The sequence below is a fragment of the Geospiza fortis genome, unplaced genomic scaffold (assembly GCF_000277835.1).
Source record: "Geospiza fortis unplaced genomic scaffold, GeoFor_1.0 scaffold166, whole genome shotgun sequence".
In the NCBI taxonomy this organism is placed as follows: domain Eukaryota; kingdom Metazoa; phylum Chordata; class Aves; order Passeriformes; family Thraupidae; genus Geospiza; species Geospiza fortis.
Genome location: NW_005054310.1, coordinates 4,782,788 through 4,800,516, shown reverse-complemented (window position 1 = coordinate 4,800,516; position 17,729 = coordinate 4,782,788). Strand labels below are relative to the sequence as shown.

Here is a 17,729-nt window from a genome sequence, read left to right as displayed (position 1 = left end):
TGTCTGTTCTCATTTTGTCTGCAAGAGTGGACATAACAAAGGCCATGTGTCCCAGTGCAGAACCAGGAATAAGTCATCTGTGCTTATTTCTTTCTGGGGGTTGTGGCTTCAGCACAGGAAAATAGACAGGCAGGCACTAGCTCAGGTGTCAGTAGTTGTGATGCTGCTGTGGAAGCCTGCCTGCAGATGAGTGTGCTTACCTGAAGCCTGGAACTTGGAGCCAGCTTCACTGTTTGCTTCTGATTGAACTACTGATACAAAGCTAAATATAGCTGAACTGGTGGAGTGTAGCACAGATGCTTGGCAATTAGTGTCAGTTCGCTTGGTGGAAGTAGGAATTGGTGTGCTGGACTTCCAGAGAATGGGCTTTGTGACACGTTTTTATGTTGGAAGTTGATGGCTGGAGAAATCAGGTTCCTCCAGTGAATTGCTTGGTGCTGGGAAGTGGTGTGTCTGTCAGACTGCAAACTACATTTCCCAGTTGTCCTTTGCATTGTTAGTGAGCTAAATCTTGTAGGAGAATACAGAAAAAATTGTTGTGATTGGAATGGAATTAATTAGAGAATTAATTAATTAGCTTTGATGATTATCCAGTCAAGTGAGGCAAACCACCAACTTCTATTTACCACTATCCACCTACAGACTTCTTGGTGACAATACTAAGATGACTTTAAATTATGTAGAGGGTTGTTTTTCTGTTCATGATTTATCTGAAATGTCGTATTCTGTGATTTTTCAAATAAAAATAGTTTATAAAACACAAATTGGATGATTTTGGATAGAAGGCAGAAAACTTGATGTGTTCTCCCTGCCTTTAAAGCATTTGTTTACAGCTTAGGATTGAAAAAAAAAAGAGATATGTCTTGAAAGAGACAAAAGCAAAGAAAATGTCAGATTGGATTTTTAAAGTGAACTTTACTACCAAGTCCATTATTTCCTGTGAACAAATGCGGCAAAACTTTCAAAATTGTTTGAAAGCTTTTGTAGATGATACATGTGCACTTCCGTTAGCAGTTTTTTGTACACTTATGTCTGCACTTTGTCATGACTAACAATGCACTTACAGATGTGAACAGCTGTTCTTTTTGAAATGACTTGGATTCTCTGCTTTTTCTGAAATCTGCTTGCTGAAAAGTAGACTGCATAACAAAAGTACCCAGTAATTGCAGTAGGATTTCATGACTAAATCAGAAATTAGGCACACAGAAACCTCTGTAAATATTGCCCCATATTTCTGGGGGCAAGTGGCGAAATGTTTGATGTGGAGTGCTACCCAATTACAGAAAGAAGAATGGACAAGAGGAAGAGGGAATGTGTTGGGTTTTGATTTATGTGGACAGAAAAGCTGAAAACTGTACTTGTGGGACAGCTGGCTTTCCTGTGGGCAATTCAGTCTTCATGTCACCAAGTCTGAAAGATTGTAGTGATCAGGCTCTTCCACTCAATCTGGAAATGATGAGCAAATAATGGAACAGCTGGGGTTAAATGATGTATAATCTATTTAACAGAAGAAAATGTGTGTGTTTCTACCTACACATAGAAACTGTATACACAGGGAAGAACTACACTGTAAAAACCACGTTTCATTGTAAGGTAGGGGTCAGACCCCTGTAAAATGCCTTATGTTAAATTAATTATGGAATTATTATGGTATTAATTTCTGTACTGACTCTCTTTTCATTTCCTTCCCCTTAGGGATACATGCCATGAGCTCTTGGGACATGTGCCTCTACTTGCTGATCCCAAATTTGCACAGTTTTCACAAGAGATAGGACTTGCTTCACTTGGAGCATCTGATGAAGATGTTCAGAAATTAGCCACTGTGAGTCAAAATCTTTTTGTGCCATGGTCTCTCATCTCTCATCCTTTTTAGCTGATGAACTGATGTGCATCATCATATTAGAGCTGACTACATTTTCAGGTTCCAGATGACTGTGGTTTGACAATCACAGAGCTTTAGGTGTTTTTTGTTTTTCTGCTGTTTTAAGAAGACCAAAGCTGATCGCACTAAGTAATCAGTTTCAATTTTTATTTTCCATAATCACCAATTTTCAGGGCCAGCTGAGATGAATTTTTTCTACTTTAAGGTGCTGGAAATGAGTAAGAAAGGTAAACTTGGAAAAAAACCAAAACATAAAACATTTTGATGTGTGCTCTGATATCTAGACTGTTAGCTCCTCCATAGGTGGCCACTTTGGCTCTTAGCACTGATATTTCTGTACTCACTGTTCAGTTTTGCAGCTCTTAATTGTATTCCAGTGTGTGATGGATTTTAAGATGACATTGCATCCTTGCCTGCTGCTCCCCTTGGAAAATATGTAGTTACTGAGACAAGGTTGTGCAGCAGTAGATCTAGATCAAGACCAAGTGCCTCAGCCAGCAGCTGGGAGATGGATTCCCTCTTGCATCAAGTGAGCCACAAGCCAGCAGACAGTGTGAGCTGTCTGTGTGTTAAAGCTGTTAGGTGCTGCTGAGACTGGAGCCTTTATGACCTTTGTGTGAGGAACCCTGTCAAGCTGTCATGACTCTGCCCCTGAGCACCTGTCAGCCCTGCTCTATTGCCATATTCTAGTAGCTGGGATGCAACTCTTTGTATCGTGACATGGATTAGTGACCACTGGTCTTTACCACTTGCTTTGTTCAGTTGTTTTGACTTACTGTATATTTCCTTTGGTGCTTCCTGTTAAAACAAATGTGGCAAATAATTTAAAGAATGATATTGGATTAAAATACTCCATATATATAATGCTCACATTTAAACATTTTATCTTCTGAAAAATTTCTGTGAGATCGAGCAGGAGAATTGGTTACTTTAAAATCTTGCAGCATACTGCTGCTCTTCTACACAAGGACAGTGGGGATTTAAAGGCTTGGAAAGAATTGTTGGATGCAGAGACAAATTAGGTTCAATTAAACTGCAGAAGTTTTGGTGCACAGTCTTAGCAGAGGCTTGGAGTCCTATCTGTCAAAAAAGGTGTTTGTGTCCCTTTGTTCGACTTGAATCCTGTTTGATTTGAATCTTCTCAGTCCTTCCAGAAGAAACCACTACATTTAATCAAGCTGTGTTCAGTTCTTCGTTAGACAGGCTCTGTGTCTTGATCGTGGCCAGCTCCTCTCATACGATTCCATGTGTGTTCCTTGTTTTTCTAATGGATGTCTGTGGAGAAGAAACCGTTGTTTGTATGGAGGAATCATGGAAGTTGAGTGCATATTTCCATATGTACTTGGGAGGGACTTAGTAGGAAACTGACCCACCTTGCCATAAAATGCAGTCTCAGGAGAAACTACCTAACTGGCTGTCCCTGTAAGTATTTTGAGGAAAATGGTATGCCCAAATATTTCTGTCCAAAATAACCTTGGATGACATGGGCCTGTTGCAGAGGAAAATGTTGGAACTGGCCTGTTTGGGTAGAGATATTAATATAAAGTGGCCTCTCAATATTATATAAATGCTTGTACTCCTCCCCCTCACAGAAGTTCCCAGTTATGACTGACTGTGTCATCTGAACAATGAGCTGCTCCTGAATCATAAAGCAAAAAATAAAAGTAGACAGCTGAATCACTTTCCCTTATCACACTGAGAATCTGATATCTGAGTCAAAGCCGATTTCTCCCCCCATGCTGGAAATAGCTCTTTCAGGTGGAAGAGACATTTAGAAAGAGTCTGGCGGTGTTATTTTTTGTAGGAGCACAATGAGGGGCTGTGCTCCCCTGGGGCAGATGCTTGACAAATACAGAGATGTTACTTGCCCTAAAATGTGCGATGTAAACAGCCAACTTGAGAGCAAGTAGAAAGAATACCTCTCAGTGGTGAGGGTGAGGAGGCCAAGAAATTCATTCAGCTGGGCACCAAATGTCACCTGAGGTGCCATTGACTAACTTTTGCAGCATTCAGTCCCATTTCCATCCTAGATAAAAAACAGACACAGCAAGCTGAGAAATGCCAGCCAAGAGTCGTAACACAGAAAAGCTTTGCAGGTTCCAGAGAGGCGACTTCAAAGTAAATAGAGAAACGAATGGAGAGAGAGTATGCATATTAATGAGCTTGAATCAATATGCCCAAAGCAAGCTTGCCATTAGCCTGACCTGTTTCAAAAGATAGTGACATTAAGTCCTGAGCCATTACAGGGAGGACAATGGCAAGGAAGAGAGGAAAACACCTCTTAGGAATTCAGACCAGAAAGAGAAGAATTATTACAGGCGATTTCATAATCTTTTGCACCATTCTGCTCTCAAAAAGACACCATGTATCAGCTTTGATAGATCTGCTCTTTGTGCCCTGCCATGAGCTGCAAAGGAAATGTCTGATGTTTTTGTCCCTGCAGGGCTGACACGCTGGATGTAGAGCAAGCTGGAGCCTGGTGGCTGGGCAGACTAGAAGTGTTTTGTAAATTGCAATTAGTCATGTCAGTGCAGCCCCATCGAGGGTAGGAATTAAATGGGAAAGCATTGCAGGGGCCCTGGTGCTGGCCAGCTGGAGGGAGAAGAATGGCTGCAGGGGAAGAGAGCTGAAAAGGCAGTATGCAAGTTCCCTTCATCCTCTTGGGGTCTTGTAGTCAGATGTGGGAAAGAAGAAAGGAATTGCTTCTGCTTTGTCATGAGAGTGGAATACTGAAAAAGCCAAAAGACTGTCTTTGTAGTGGTTTGTTGAGAGATTCCATTTTCATTTACAATCTTTTAGGAGAGTAAGAACGAGGAAAGACACACACAAAAAATGGTGACAGAGATTATGTTACTGAAACAAAGCAAAATATTTGCACTAGCCACTTCTTTTCATGGGGTGTGGTATGATGCAGTTCCTGGTTGAGGAAATACAACATTGGCCATACATGTTTTGGTTCCAATTACTATCATCATTGTTACTCATATCTTGTCGTGTTCTGATTGATTTTCTAAAACTGCTTTTGAGCTGATTTTTCAGCATGTCTGGTCTTTCTATTTTCACATAGTACAGAAATAAAAAAGGCTGTCTTTTCTGCTTACCTATCAAACCATAAACTGTAGAAAGGACTTGACATGAGGTGCTTCAACTAATTTATGTAGTATATCATTTGCAACAGTTAACAGCACATAACGTAAGATTTTTTCAGGGAAATTATACAAAAAATGCATCTAGATTTACATTTCAGTGTTACTTTGTAATCTGTGGACTTGGGAGCTGTCTTTGTGAAGCTGCAAGTTGCTAAGCAGGAGCCTGCCTATCTTGCAAATGGCAGGAATCACTCCTGACTCCTGCTAAGTTGTTTCAACACAGCTCAGGTTGCCCCTTCAAGATGCAGTATGTATACAATGTGCTTGTGCAGGTGAAATTCAGTGGGTGGCAGTTCAGAAAAGGGGTTAGCAGAGTGTCTTTTTCATGCAGTTCATCACCAAATCTTTCCGCCTAAGAATTTGGTCATTAGGGCCTAATTAGGTGCACTAAGTTTTTTCCCAGTCATTTCTCACTGGAAGTTAGATTTAAACATTCAGTTCTTTAGAACTGTAAGACTTCCACCTTTTCATCTTTCTTGATAATATTTGATCTTGTATTTTAACAGCATGGGATAGTAGAAATCAAGGTATTTCTTTAGTTCTGGCTGTACTTTACGTGGAGAACCACAAAAATTGCTTTTAAATTTGAAAGAATTTTATGTGATGACATCTTGTAATGTATTTCAGGCTTGTTATGAATCTAAAAGTTTTACCTTGCCTGGATGGTGACTGAGGCCAACAGTTCATTTCTAAAGCTAACTTTAATTTATGAGTGTATGTATCACCAAAAAAAGTGTTTTAAAATTAAATACTGGCTTAAAAACAGCATTCAGAACCACCTCTCTGGGTTGTGGTAATTCCTGTGACTTTACCTGCCTGTCTTTCCTCAGAATTTAATTTCCTGGTCTTGTTGACATAATTCTAGTCCTTTTCCCACACTGAAGATCTGGCATATAATTCAGAACAATTCTCCATTATGTTGGCTGAGAAGATAACCAGAATGGAAGAAATGGGAGCATTTCAGATAAAGACTGAATAGCATTTGGTAACTTAGGGAAGACTCAGCATTTGTGGTCTCACTAGATAGAATAGCCTCTTGTCTTCACAAATAACAGATTAGATTTCCCATAGGGGTTATTTAGTACTGCTAGGCTGAAAGTACATTTTGTGAACTGGCTTGCTGTCTTCCTCCATGGATGAGCAAATGGAGCTGAGAGGAAAATTTGAAATTTTGGACATTTCCACTATACATCTAAAAAATCAAGACCACCTGTGTGTTTCTCATTTGTAGTTGTGAAATGATTCATAGGGAACTAACCATCATTGTAAGTCTGTGACCAGTTCCCCTGCTGAAGCTATTCTGACATATAAAAATAGTTATGTATTGGCCAACTGAAACCTGGTATAATAACCCAGAAGCTATGGCAATCACTGAGCATATTGAAATTTAACATTCAAATCTTTGCTTCTTCTTTTTTCTGTATCCCAGTTGCACACCATGTATGTGTGACAGATGCCAAGAGTGGGCACAGTGGGTAACTTAAATCCAGTGATGACACAATGGAGTTTCTTGCAAAAGTGTTACTTCCAGCTATACCTGTAGTTAGTGAATAAAGGAGCAGAAGCATGACTGGGATTGAATACAACTTAAAACTGCTTGAGTAAATTTTGATGTGCTTACAGGAGACATATAAAATTACTCTGATTTGGGCTGCATGCCACTTAGGGGAGATTAATCAATTCCCAGGGTAAAAGCTAGGATAATAAAGCTGAAATCAGGTATGATGGATCACTATAGACAGACATTGTCCTATTATGCTATGATCTGTACTGTTCATCAGTATGGTGACCTGGACAATGTTTCTGTTCCTGACTTTGACCGGGCAAAACCAACTGTATGAAGATGCGTTTAGAAATTGCCCAAGTGTGAAACCTGAAACTTTAACAAGGAGCAGAAGCAGATGAAATTTTGTGGTTTTCTTGACCATTATAAAGTCACGCAGGTGTGTTTGAATCATGAGTAAAGGATAGCTTATTAATGAATTACTTTCTTTGGTGAGGTGCTGCTGGGCTCACTGACCGCTGCTCTAAAACCATTCCGTAATTTGTGGGCTCCCTCTGAAAAATGTTCTAAAGGAATTAATACAAAGCAATGGTCTCCATTTTTAAGGGCTTGTTTCAGCAATGCTTTTCAATAAAGTAGCTGAAGCACTGAAGTCCTTCCTACATTATGCATAATCAAAAAGGTGAGCAGAGAAGATAGTACATATGTCAAAAAAGAGGACTAAGGGGGAAAAAAAACAACTGTAGATCCCAGGGATCAATAGTTAATATTTTAGAATACTGCAGTGGTCTCCTGGAGTGCAATTTTACAGTCATTCTGTCAGACATTTGTGGCCCAAGAAGAAAAATATCAGCAGAGACACTTAACTAGCTTTAAACTAGCACTCCAGATTGAAGACTTCCATTACTGGAATTGGGAGCTAATGCTCAATATTTTCTGCAGGATTTGTGGCAGTCTGCTAAGGCCTTTTTTCTGCGTATGGAGAGTCTGTTTCCAGGTTTGTGTCTGCAAGAATTGCTGTGCTGGTCAGGGCCATGGCTGGTGACTTGTGCCCATCATAAATAGTTGCTTAGCGGAGACAAAAGAACAGGATGAGCACATCTCATTATTTTCAAATGTTTTCCAAGCTTCTCACCAATCAGGAACTTGAAGAGCTCTTGTCCTTACAAATGTGGCTTCTATGTATCTAATTGTCTTGAAAGGATTTCTGTCCAGAGACAGCTGTTTATGTTTGAAGACACACACATTTTTAGCACCATTTTCAGTAACTTTGTCAATGAGCTCTATGGCTCTACTGGTGAACTGTCTGGTGAGCTGTCTCATTTTGTTGCTTTTAACCTGATTCCTACTAGGTTTTTTGTATATGAAGAGGGAATGATCAAATTGTCCCTGGAGGTTTTCTATATGCCATCATGACTACGGAACACATTTTCTTGCTTAGCTCTCTCTTTTCCTGGGTAGGAAACCAATCATTTGTTTAGTCACTCCTCATGCTGTTGAGGATGTTATTCCTCCCCTGAATCCTTTCAAGGTAGAACTGGAAAAGAAAAAGGATATATCGGTTGCTAGAGTTTTGATTAGGAGTAGTACTGTGGAGTCAAGTCAGTTTGGATGTGCTTGCTGTAGAAGTGGGGACCTTTTGTATGATAGAAAGACTGGACCTGGTGTTGTAGAGTAGACACAAGTTGTTGCTTAGGGATGAAAGAAATTGGCTGGATGCAGAAGGAAAGTAGGATTCAGTGGATCCATCTTGCATCACTGTACAAGGATATGAGTCCCTCCAGTATGTGATCAGAAAGGGGTAGGTCAACACAGGCTGTGTTACTCTTGGAAAGAAACATCTTGTGCTTTATACTGGGTCCCTCAAAGCTAAGAAGATGAAAGAGGGCTCACTTGTTGTTACAAGGATGCCCAGTTGGTCAAGTCAGGAACCTGCTTCTTGAAAGGATCTCATGTTGCCCTGACAGACAAAATTTTGTGGTCACAAATAACTAGAAACAGTGTTGTTCTGTAAAGTACTAATATATATGTATCCTTGGGCCCAGCCCTGTAATGAAGAAGCTAGATGCAAGAGAGAGCTAATTTGACTTAATTGGGAGCAGGGAAGAAATTAGAAACTTTACTGTAGAAATAATATAGTTCATTTTAGACAGGATGTGATTTATGAAGATCAAGCCCTAAGCAGTTAGAAACGCTAAAGATAAAGGCTCTATTAAAATAACAAATTGCAGCCAGAGACTGGGTTTGCTTTTATTTCTTGTAGCATTTTGTTTCCAAAAGTGGTTAGATCATAATCTGTGAGGTTACTGAACTGCAAATGCAAATTTTCATGCACACAAGTAATACATTTTGACATAGAGGTTAACAAGAGAATGGTGCAAATTTCACACAGCACTGGCTTGCTAATTACGTTTGTTTATTTTCAGAAGCAACTTCATTTTCATTAAGAAATTGCAGATTCTGCAATAGTAATCTTTGCCAGTAGTTCAATAGCTCACACTCTGAACATTTGCTCTGCTACAGTAGTAATGAAAGTGAGCCTGAAAAATAGCTTAGAAAAAAATGTTGGAATTTAGGAGTGCATGCATATGGCAAGCATCTTCCAATTCAGCGTTGGATCCAGTTGAGAAAGGCTGAGGAATGGTTGAAAGGAGTCTATGAATTTTGATAGGATTTTTTACGTATTTGTTTTCTCTTTTGACCTAGAGTTGATAATGTATTAGCAAAAAGATATAAAAGTGTCTTTCATAGAACATACATAACCAGGAAAAAAGGAAGTATCCAGCATAAGCTTCCCGTGAGCAACAATAAGACAAACATTTTGGGTAACAACTACTAACAAATCAATCATAAGTTACAGGAATAAAGGTTTAAATATCAGGGGGGAAGGAACAATAAAGGAAAGGTTTGGAATATATTGCTGCTGCTGTTCCTGACTGTCCCTGTGCTTTTACCAGTGTGCAGAAGGAAAGGGAGAATCCTGGGCTCTCTGTAGGCATTGTTCACACTGTAACACATTACTTAAGTCATTTGTACAAGACATGGACATCCTCCAGCAGCAGCACACAGGTATATGGGGAAGTGAAGGAGTTCAGCGTGTGGCAGCTCATTTCAGCCATGTCTAGGTCTTTCTTAGGACTGAGGGAATGTCTGTGCTGTGGGTGCAGCATTGGCATGTGGCTTTACCCATGCTTTCCATGGAGCCAGAGCTGCTGAGCAGCGCTGGGCAAAAACGCCTTTGGTGATTGCAGGGAGGGTTCTCTTAGGAGCAGCTCCCTGAATGCAGCTGTCTGGTTACCTGGATGGGACCCACAGTGGTGCTGGGATGGGCCAGCTCCAGGTTCCCTTAGCTCAGGGATCTGTGCATCCTGCTGCATTGTGCTGTACAACCATGGCTGCTACCCTGCATACCCAACCCTCATTTCAGGGGTCAGTGACCCCATCAGGAGAAGGAAGCCAGGAGATTCTGCACTCAGGTAGAAACCAAAACAGTTATGTGTAATCACAAAGTATCATAGAAGGGGTCGGGTTGGGAGGGACCACAATGGATCATCTGGTCCAACCTCCCTGCTCAAGAGGGGTCATCCTGGATCACATTGCACAAAGTTGTGTTCCAGATGATTTTTGAATGTGTCCAGTGAGGGAGACTCCATGATCTCTTTAGGCAATGTGGTTCAGTGCACGGTTAACCCCACAGTAAAATTCTTCCTCAAATTCAGGTGGAACTTCCTGTGCATTAGTTTCTGCCCACTGCCTCTTCTCCTATTGCTGGGCATCACTGAGAAAAGCCTGGAAACCTCTTCTTGACACCCTGCCTTCAGATATTGATAGACATTGATGAGGACCCCTCTCATACATTTCCTTTCAAGGCTGAACAGGCCCAGGTCCCTCAGTCTCTCCTCATAAGAGAGATGCTCTTGGGTCCCTGAGTCATCTTCATAGCCTTTGCTGAACTTGCTCCAGGAACCCCATCTCTCTCTTATTCTGGGGAGCCCAAAACTGGACACAGGACTCCAGATGCTGCCTCACTGATGCCCTCAAACTGTTCACTATTCTTTTTATTTTCTGGGATACTTCAGTAAGTAATTTTGCTTCCAAAAGGACATTCATACATGTAGCTATTATGCATAACCCAAATAGTACCATATGGAAAGAGTCTTAAAATACATGCCTGTACAGAGCTGAACAGACGCCAACTTAATGTTCACAACCACAGGACTGGACATACCTCATGTGTTCAGTCTAATTATCTTACCCAGCATCTTTGAGTGCTTTCTTTGTATGCACAGATTAAAGCATGGAAGTAAGACAAAATACTTCTGGCATCTGTAACTATGCCAAGGGCTTTATTCCTTAATGCTGCAGCTTCAGACGCAGCTCTTATGCCTGTTGTCACCTTTCTATCAAATGGCATCAAAGTGCTGGATGGAATATGTTCCCATAAAATTTTAATTGAGATACTTTTGGGTGATCTACCAAAATAATTTTGTAAGTATAGCTTAATTTTATATTTATAAATCCAATGCTGCTGCTACAGAAGGCCGGGGGCAAGTTTGCCATTGCTTTCAATAAGCTAGGTCTGTGAGCTAAATGCTAATCTCATTTCCATGTGTACTATCTCTTAAAAGATGTAGAGTTGTACACATGCAAATGAAAGTAGAATTTGTTGCTGTAAAAATAATTTTTATCATTTACTTTCCAAAACATCTTATTTAGAAATGAGGATTTCTGTGAGGATTGAATTGATTCTGCAGGACATGTGATTTTGCAGTTGTGTCTCCTCCTTTGTCCAAACTTGTGTGGTACAGCATGCAACAAATGTTAGCTACTTCTTAGAGCTATCAGGCCTTCTGAAGCTATTGCATAAAGGTTTTTGCTTTATTTGTGGACGATTCTTGAAACTTAAACAAGTACTCTAAACCTGAAAGCATTATTGAAGCCAAAGACAAGGTTACAGAGAAGGGCCTTGTGACTGTCAGTTTTGGTTGTTGGTTTAATTCCAGCTGTGGCTGAAATTGTTGCAGAGCAAGGTCAACAGAATTTCAACATGGTGGTGCCCTTTCAGGCACCTTTGAACAACCCCTGCACTATCTTATTCTCTTAATTTGCTTTTGGATCAGACATAGCATTAGTTTAGACTGAAGAACCTTGTTGTGAGCTGTAAGTTTTATATACTTTGTACCTTATAGACGTTCCCAAAGATGGCATCTACTAATAGCGCTAGATAAAGCAGTTTGAGCTCAGAGCATTTCAAGACATGCTGGAAAGAGTAGGTACTCACAGATTATGGTTTTTTTCCCTGTAATGTGTACTAGTCTTTTTTTTCCCTAGAGATTTATGTTCCCTACCTTGAATCAGTGGGCTGTAATTGTAATAATTATACAGTTTGACTACATAAAAGTAGCTAAAATTATGGTTTAACAAGACATTTTACATCTCTCAAACGTAAACACCTTTATAGGATTAATTTTTCATCTTTGAATAAGCATATTAGCTTATGTACAGATATATACTATATATCTGCAATGAACTTAGGACCTATACAAGCACAGAATTCTTGCATATCCATGGGAATCTGATCACTAGTGACAATTTTGGAGTGATTCTCACATTTGCTAAGTCACTTCCAGACAAAAAATTCCTGTAAATTCCCTTGACTTTGATACAGTGAATAGCTATAACCTCTCTGCTCAAAGGTATTTGCTCAGTATATTTTTTCCACCTTGCTGAATATATGTTCATGTGATTTGCTTTGTGTTTACCCACTGCTCGCAAGTAAGTCAGTGGTGACTCAGCTGACTACTCTGTGGTTATGATAGATTCGTTTTATATGCCCTCACTGCTGAAAATCAGAGTGCTTCAAGAAGGTGCTCAACTATACGTGAAAAAGATTTTGTTTGGGGCTGTGAAAAACATCTTCAATTTGGATATATTTTTAGTAGCAAAATTAATAGATATTTAAAATTTCCTGAGCTACTTTTCTTCTTTGATCTGTCTGTCAGTTTGACATGAATAGAACTTTTGTGCTTATGCCTACTATCTTTTTTGCTTCTTTTTTGCAAAGCAGGTTGAGTTAATGCATTAAGAGTCACAAAAGCTTTTGGGAGTCCCTTGGCATTTATGTGATTAAAAGAACATTGAGTTTAAATGCAATGTTGCTGTTAAAAACTGTGATGTTTGAAAACAAGGCAGCTACTAAATCAGTTTTCAGTAAATAGATACAATAGCCTAATTTTCTTTTTAAAATGTTTAGAAAATTAATGTGAATGGTGGTAATTTTGGAATGAAATCCTAACTCTTTTTTGGTCTTCAGAAATAAATTTGAAATTAATATGACTGTGAAGAAGTAGTGCATTTTTCCCTTGAAATTAGAATTTTAAAACTTCACTGGCTAGTAGTCCCTGTCTTTTCTCTCAATACATTTTTGCCCCCACAGTTACAGAACTTGAAAAAGGTCTGATATTCTTTCAGCCCCAGGAGGCTGCTCCCCTTTCGGAAGATATAGCCTCCCCTCATTAGTAGGTACATTAGGAGTTTTGCAGCTGATCCTGTACACAAGAAGCTCATACCCCTCCTTGCCCAAAATGACATGGGAGGCTCAGTGGCTCTCCTGCATCACTCCCTGCAGTACAACTGTCACAGGCAGTAATTGGCCTGGCAATTAGCGAGGACACAGCCTGCTTCAGGGGATGGCATCAGGAGAAGCACCACACGAGCCCGGTGCCCTCCCCAGGGGAATGCCTGTCAGGGAGGACACCAGGGGTCTGTCTCTGGGCTGGCCCAGAGTGGTTTCTAAAGAGGCCTCACAGCTCAGAGTAATGAATTCTGACAGTGGACTGGCACAGGGCAGTGGTTCAGTAAACTCTCTGCTTATAAAAAAAGTGATGGTAGCCTGTGCTGTGATTAGTTGCTTCACCTTTGCGACTTGATAATCTCTGGATTTACTTAGCCAGTCTGTCTAAAGCTTCTCCCAGGATAAGCACAAGAGAATCCTCTGCCAGTTTTCCCCTTTTGTGGTTTCCTTGGAACATTGCAGCATTTTCAAAAGGATGAACTTTCCCTCCCCATCCTGAAGAGTATTTCATGGAGGGCTGCAAGTTTATGCTTTCTCTTCTGAGTTGCCTGCTTAGCACGCTTGCTGTGGAGTGGAAGATGGCCTTTATAGAGAAGGACAAAAAATGTTGGACTGGGGCTGAGGTCTACAGGTAACTGTGGTAAATATGTCCTGAGAACTGAGCTAGGCTTCTGTAGAGATTCTGGCTCTGGATGCTGGGGGAAGAAAAATGTCTGAGGTCGTTCTTGTCTGTTCTCTGGATATTCTTCTAAGCAAGGTAGTTCACAATTTGGGGTAACAGTCCGAGGGTCATTGACCCATAAACTGAGCATGCTGTCAGGCAAAGGACAGACTGATCTCTTTGTGTGTGTATTTGTTTCAAATTTTCTCTCTCTTTTGTCGTGCCTCCTGTCATTGTTCAAGTCCCTGGCTCTTTGCTGGAGGAATCATACTCCCCAAGCTGTAGCATAAGCCACAAGGCTGAGGAGAACACTGTGGAGTGCTAGCTCGGGCCCCTACATCCTAGCAGATCAGGACTGTTCTTGCTTTGTTTGTGTTAGTGCCAAGTTCTCATCTGTAAGAGTAGCAGGACAAAGAGGGGTAAAATAGGAATGGAAAAGCCGTAAAGACAGTCCCTTCTTGCAGCCTGTGAATTTTGAAGGATCTTAATGAACCCATGTGTCATATGAGGCAGCACAGACTGAAGAGTGTGAACAGCTGTGATATGCTCAGCTTTTTTTTTTTTTTTAAATTCACTTTCAGAGGACCCCATCTCATGTAGTCCCAGCTACCATGTCAAAAACTCTCACTGTCCCTGTTATGTTACCTGTGTGAAATCTCTGGATGACTGAAATTTGAACGAACAGCTTGAAAAAGAAATGAGTGAATACTCTCTTCAGCTAAAATAGGGAGCACTGAATGTGAATTCGTGTTATATGTTGTAAAATAAAGTGGAAAGGAAATGGCCCATTATTGCACATAATTTTTTCTTAATAACTCCACATGAAATTAATAAACCTTAAACCCCCATGTTTTAGAAATTGTTCTAGATAAGAGTCAAATGACAGGGAAGGAGAAATAGGAAGGGCAAAGCATTAGGGCTTCAATGACTTATGTTTAACAATTATCTAAGCAGCAGTTTCTAGTTTCAGTGATCTCATTTTCTTAGCTGCATATTAAGCTTCAGCACTGTTATTTAATTATGTTGAAAAAACTAGGAGTTCTTTTTCTGGCAGTGTTGAGCAAGTGTGCTTTTTGTGACATTGGTTTTTTGCATCATCTCTGTGACCACTAGCTTTGGCGGAAGGGAATTGCTGCCTTGCCAGGAAACACCAGATTTTCTGTGTAAGTTCCCGATTCTTCACCCCCAAAGAGCTCCAGGGTTTTTGACTGAGATAAAATGAGTGGGCTGGACAGACATCATCTTTGCACAAAGCAAACCTAAGTTCAGAATATTCTGAAGTAATTCAAACATGGACTGAGATATTATGTGATGTCAGCTATGTGGGAACTAGCTTTTGCAACAGCAGAAAAATCTCAGAAGCGCTTTATCCTCCTCTCTCTCTGCTTGCTCTTTAGAGCAGCAAGTGGGCCTCCTTCATGTGAGAATGAACAACAGAAATATTCTCTCAAGAGATACAAAATTGTTAGTAAGAATGTTCTCCAGGTCTTATTCTGGAAGTCATATTGCACCTGCAAGGTTGGTAGCTGCCATACACATTGTCTTGTCTTGACTGGGCTCCCCAGTGTTGGGGGTACAGTGTTACCTCATTACTTGTGCTGCTTGAGGTAGGTACATTTTCTGCTCCCTAACAAATGCATGATGGTAATTTTATTTTGGTTACCATTATGAGTTTTTCTGCAGAAACTCCTGAAAAAACAAGCGTAATTTCAAAATATTCATGAGGGGTTAAGCCTCCCTGAGGTCACTATAGGCCATGCTTTCTCTGAGTATGTCAAGCCCTGCATTAGAGGAATTTGCATGTAGTGGTACTGTGTGCTGTGACTGTCAGAAATGCCAATGCCGGTGTGTGTGTGTCCCAGACTGCTCTAATGAGCAGCACCACATCTACTCAAACTATTGTTTAGAAAGAGATTGTTCCAAGCATTCACCCTTAGTGAAAGGTCTGAATGCAAAGAAGAGAGATGAGGGGAAAAAGGAGGCTGTTGTTAAATATATTCACTTTGCAATCCCTGAAGGAAACCTCATTTCACTGAGTCTAAATGCTTTTCAAAGTGGCAGACTAAAAAAAAATCTTCAAGAAGGTAAATCTGAAGAATTAAACTTTGTTTTTTTATTTAGAAATGCTGTTGGTTGTGAATAGGGTCACTGCCTTTGTTGGAGGTAAGTGAATCACCTATAATGAGACTTGGCTATCGAATTTTACTCCTCTGCTTTTGATCTATTCACAAGCTCATCATGAGATTTATTTGTTGTTCAAAAATCTCTCTGCATTTCTGCTCAATAATGTTCCCGCATGAATAGCTGTCAAATAGCTGCTATTGCTTGAGGTCTGGGCTCCAACACTGGGCTGTATTGGCTAGTTGCCTGGGTTACCTTTGTTACATCTATCTGTTTCTTGTAGTAGAGCATTCCTGATACTACTCAACACACTGAATTTTGAATAATTCAGTAAAATGTGAAATGCCAGCTGTGTTTTGGTTATTTTTTGTGACTATTGATGTGTTTGAGATTGAAAAATAAACAACTATTCAAAAATTTATTTGCACCAGCTCTGAATGAAGAAAGAAAGCACAAATGAGAGTCACATATATATTTCTGAGTTGAGAGTTGCTTGCAATTTGAGCACCTTTTACAGAGGGAATGAAAACACTTTTATTTCATTAATTCTTAGATTTAATTTCTAACAATGGCATTTTTAAAAGTCTTTCAGTGGTATATAATTATTTATTTATGAGATAATTACAACTATATGAGAGATTTAATCTCTAGGTGAATTTTTTTAGCGCAAAAATACCAAAGGACTCCTAAAGAAAAAGGAATTAATCTCTGCATATTGTGAACATATCACATACATTTGAATTGAGTAGTCCATTCAAATATCCTTTGAAATCCGAAATCCTGTAGAAACAAGGTAAATATATTTTCTTAAGGATAGTTATTTGGTGCAGGTCTTTCAAGTACTTACATGTGTTAATAGTTGTATTGTCTTCAGGGCAACTAATTTTATATACATATAAAGTGATTATTTGGGCTATTACACATCAGCCTGGGGCTGTAGGCCCATGACATTGGCAGTTCATGTAGTGGTGAGTCTTCTGCCCATGTACCAGGATTGCAGTCATGCAATCACACAATTCCTCATTCCATTTGTGGCAGGGAGCACTAATGAATTAGCTCTTGACATGCTTGGTGTTCTCAGGACTCATCCTGACAACATTTTCATAAGGTACTTTCAGAAAACAGATAAAATCTCATTATATACTTTGTGCTGAAAATTGCCTAGTGATGCAAGTATTGGTCTCCAGGTATATCATAAGAAAATGAAGCAAAGTGGAATGGCTTGAAAGGCCTTTTTATGAACAAGTCAGATTTTCTACTGACTCTGTGACACTAGGACTTAACACTATGCACAAGTTCTTTGCACAGATCCCAGGAGGGAGAGTCTCAAATGCACAATGATGTGGTGTGAGAAGGGATTTTCAAAGGCTTAGAAACCAGACAGGTGAGGAGAATTGAGCCTATCAGACCTTTTTTCCTGCCTTTGAAAATATCTAAGCACCCTCGAATAACGATTTTTTCTGTTAGCTGTCATAGCTGTCTCTGATTTTTTCTTTTTCTTATGGTAGTCCAGTTTATAATGCAGGGCAGTATCTGAATACAAAGAAGAGACACTATGTTTACCCTGGAGACCAGGTTTGGAGTTTGCTAGGGCTTGATGTTCTTTGTATCTTTCCTATCAATAGCAGGACAACTGATCTGACTCCTGAAATCACATATACACTTGGCCAGACGAGCTACCCCAGTATCTTGTCTGTGACCCAGGCAGTTGCAGACGTCTGCAGGACAGCATATGTCGAAAGCCATACGGTGGTATTTTCCTGATGTACTGCTTTACTTGCCAATGACTTTTGATTCAAGGGTTCTGAAGGAAGAAATCTGCTATATTAGTATTTTAT

General features: G+C 40.0%; 1 protein-coding gene across 1 annotated transcript in view; it reads left to right on the top strand.

Moving 5' to 3' along the window:
* Positions 1 to 17,729, top strand: part of TPH2 (tryptophan hydroxylase 2) — a 56,908-nt gene that overhangs the window by 26,235 nt on the left and 12,944 nt on the right. The window contains exon 8 of the mRNA XM_014312354.1: positions 1,696 to 1,822. Within this exon, the coding sequence (XP_014167829.1) occupies positions 1,696 to 1,822 (127 nt within the window). The remainder of the gene's footprint in view (positions 1 to 1,695; positions 1,823 to 17,729) is intronic.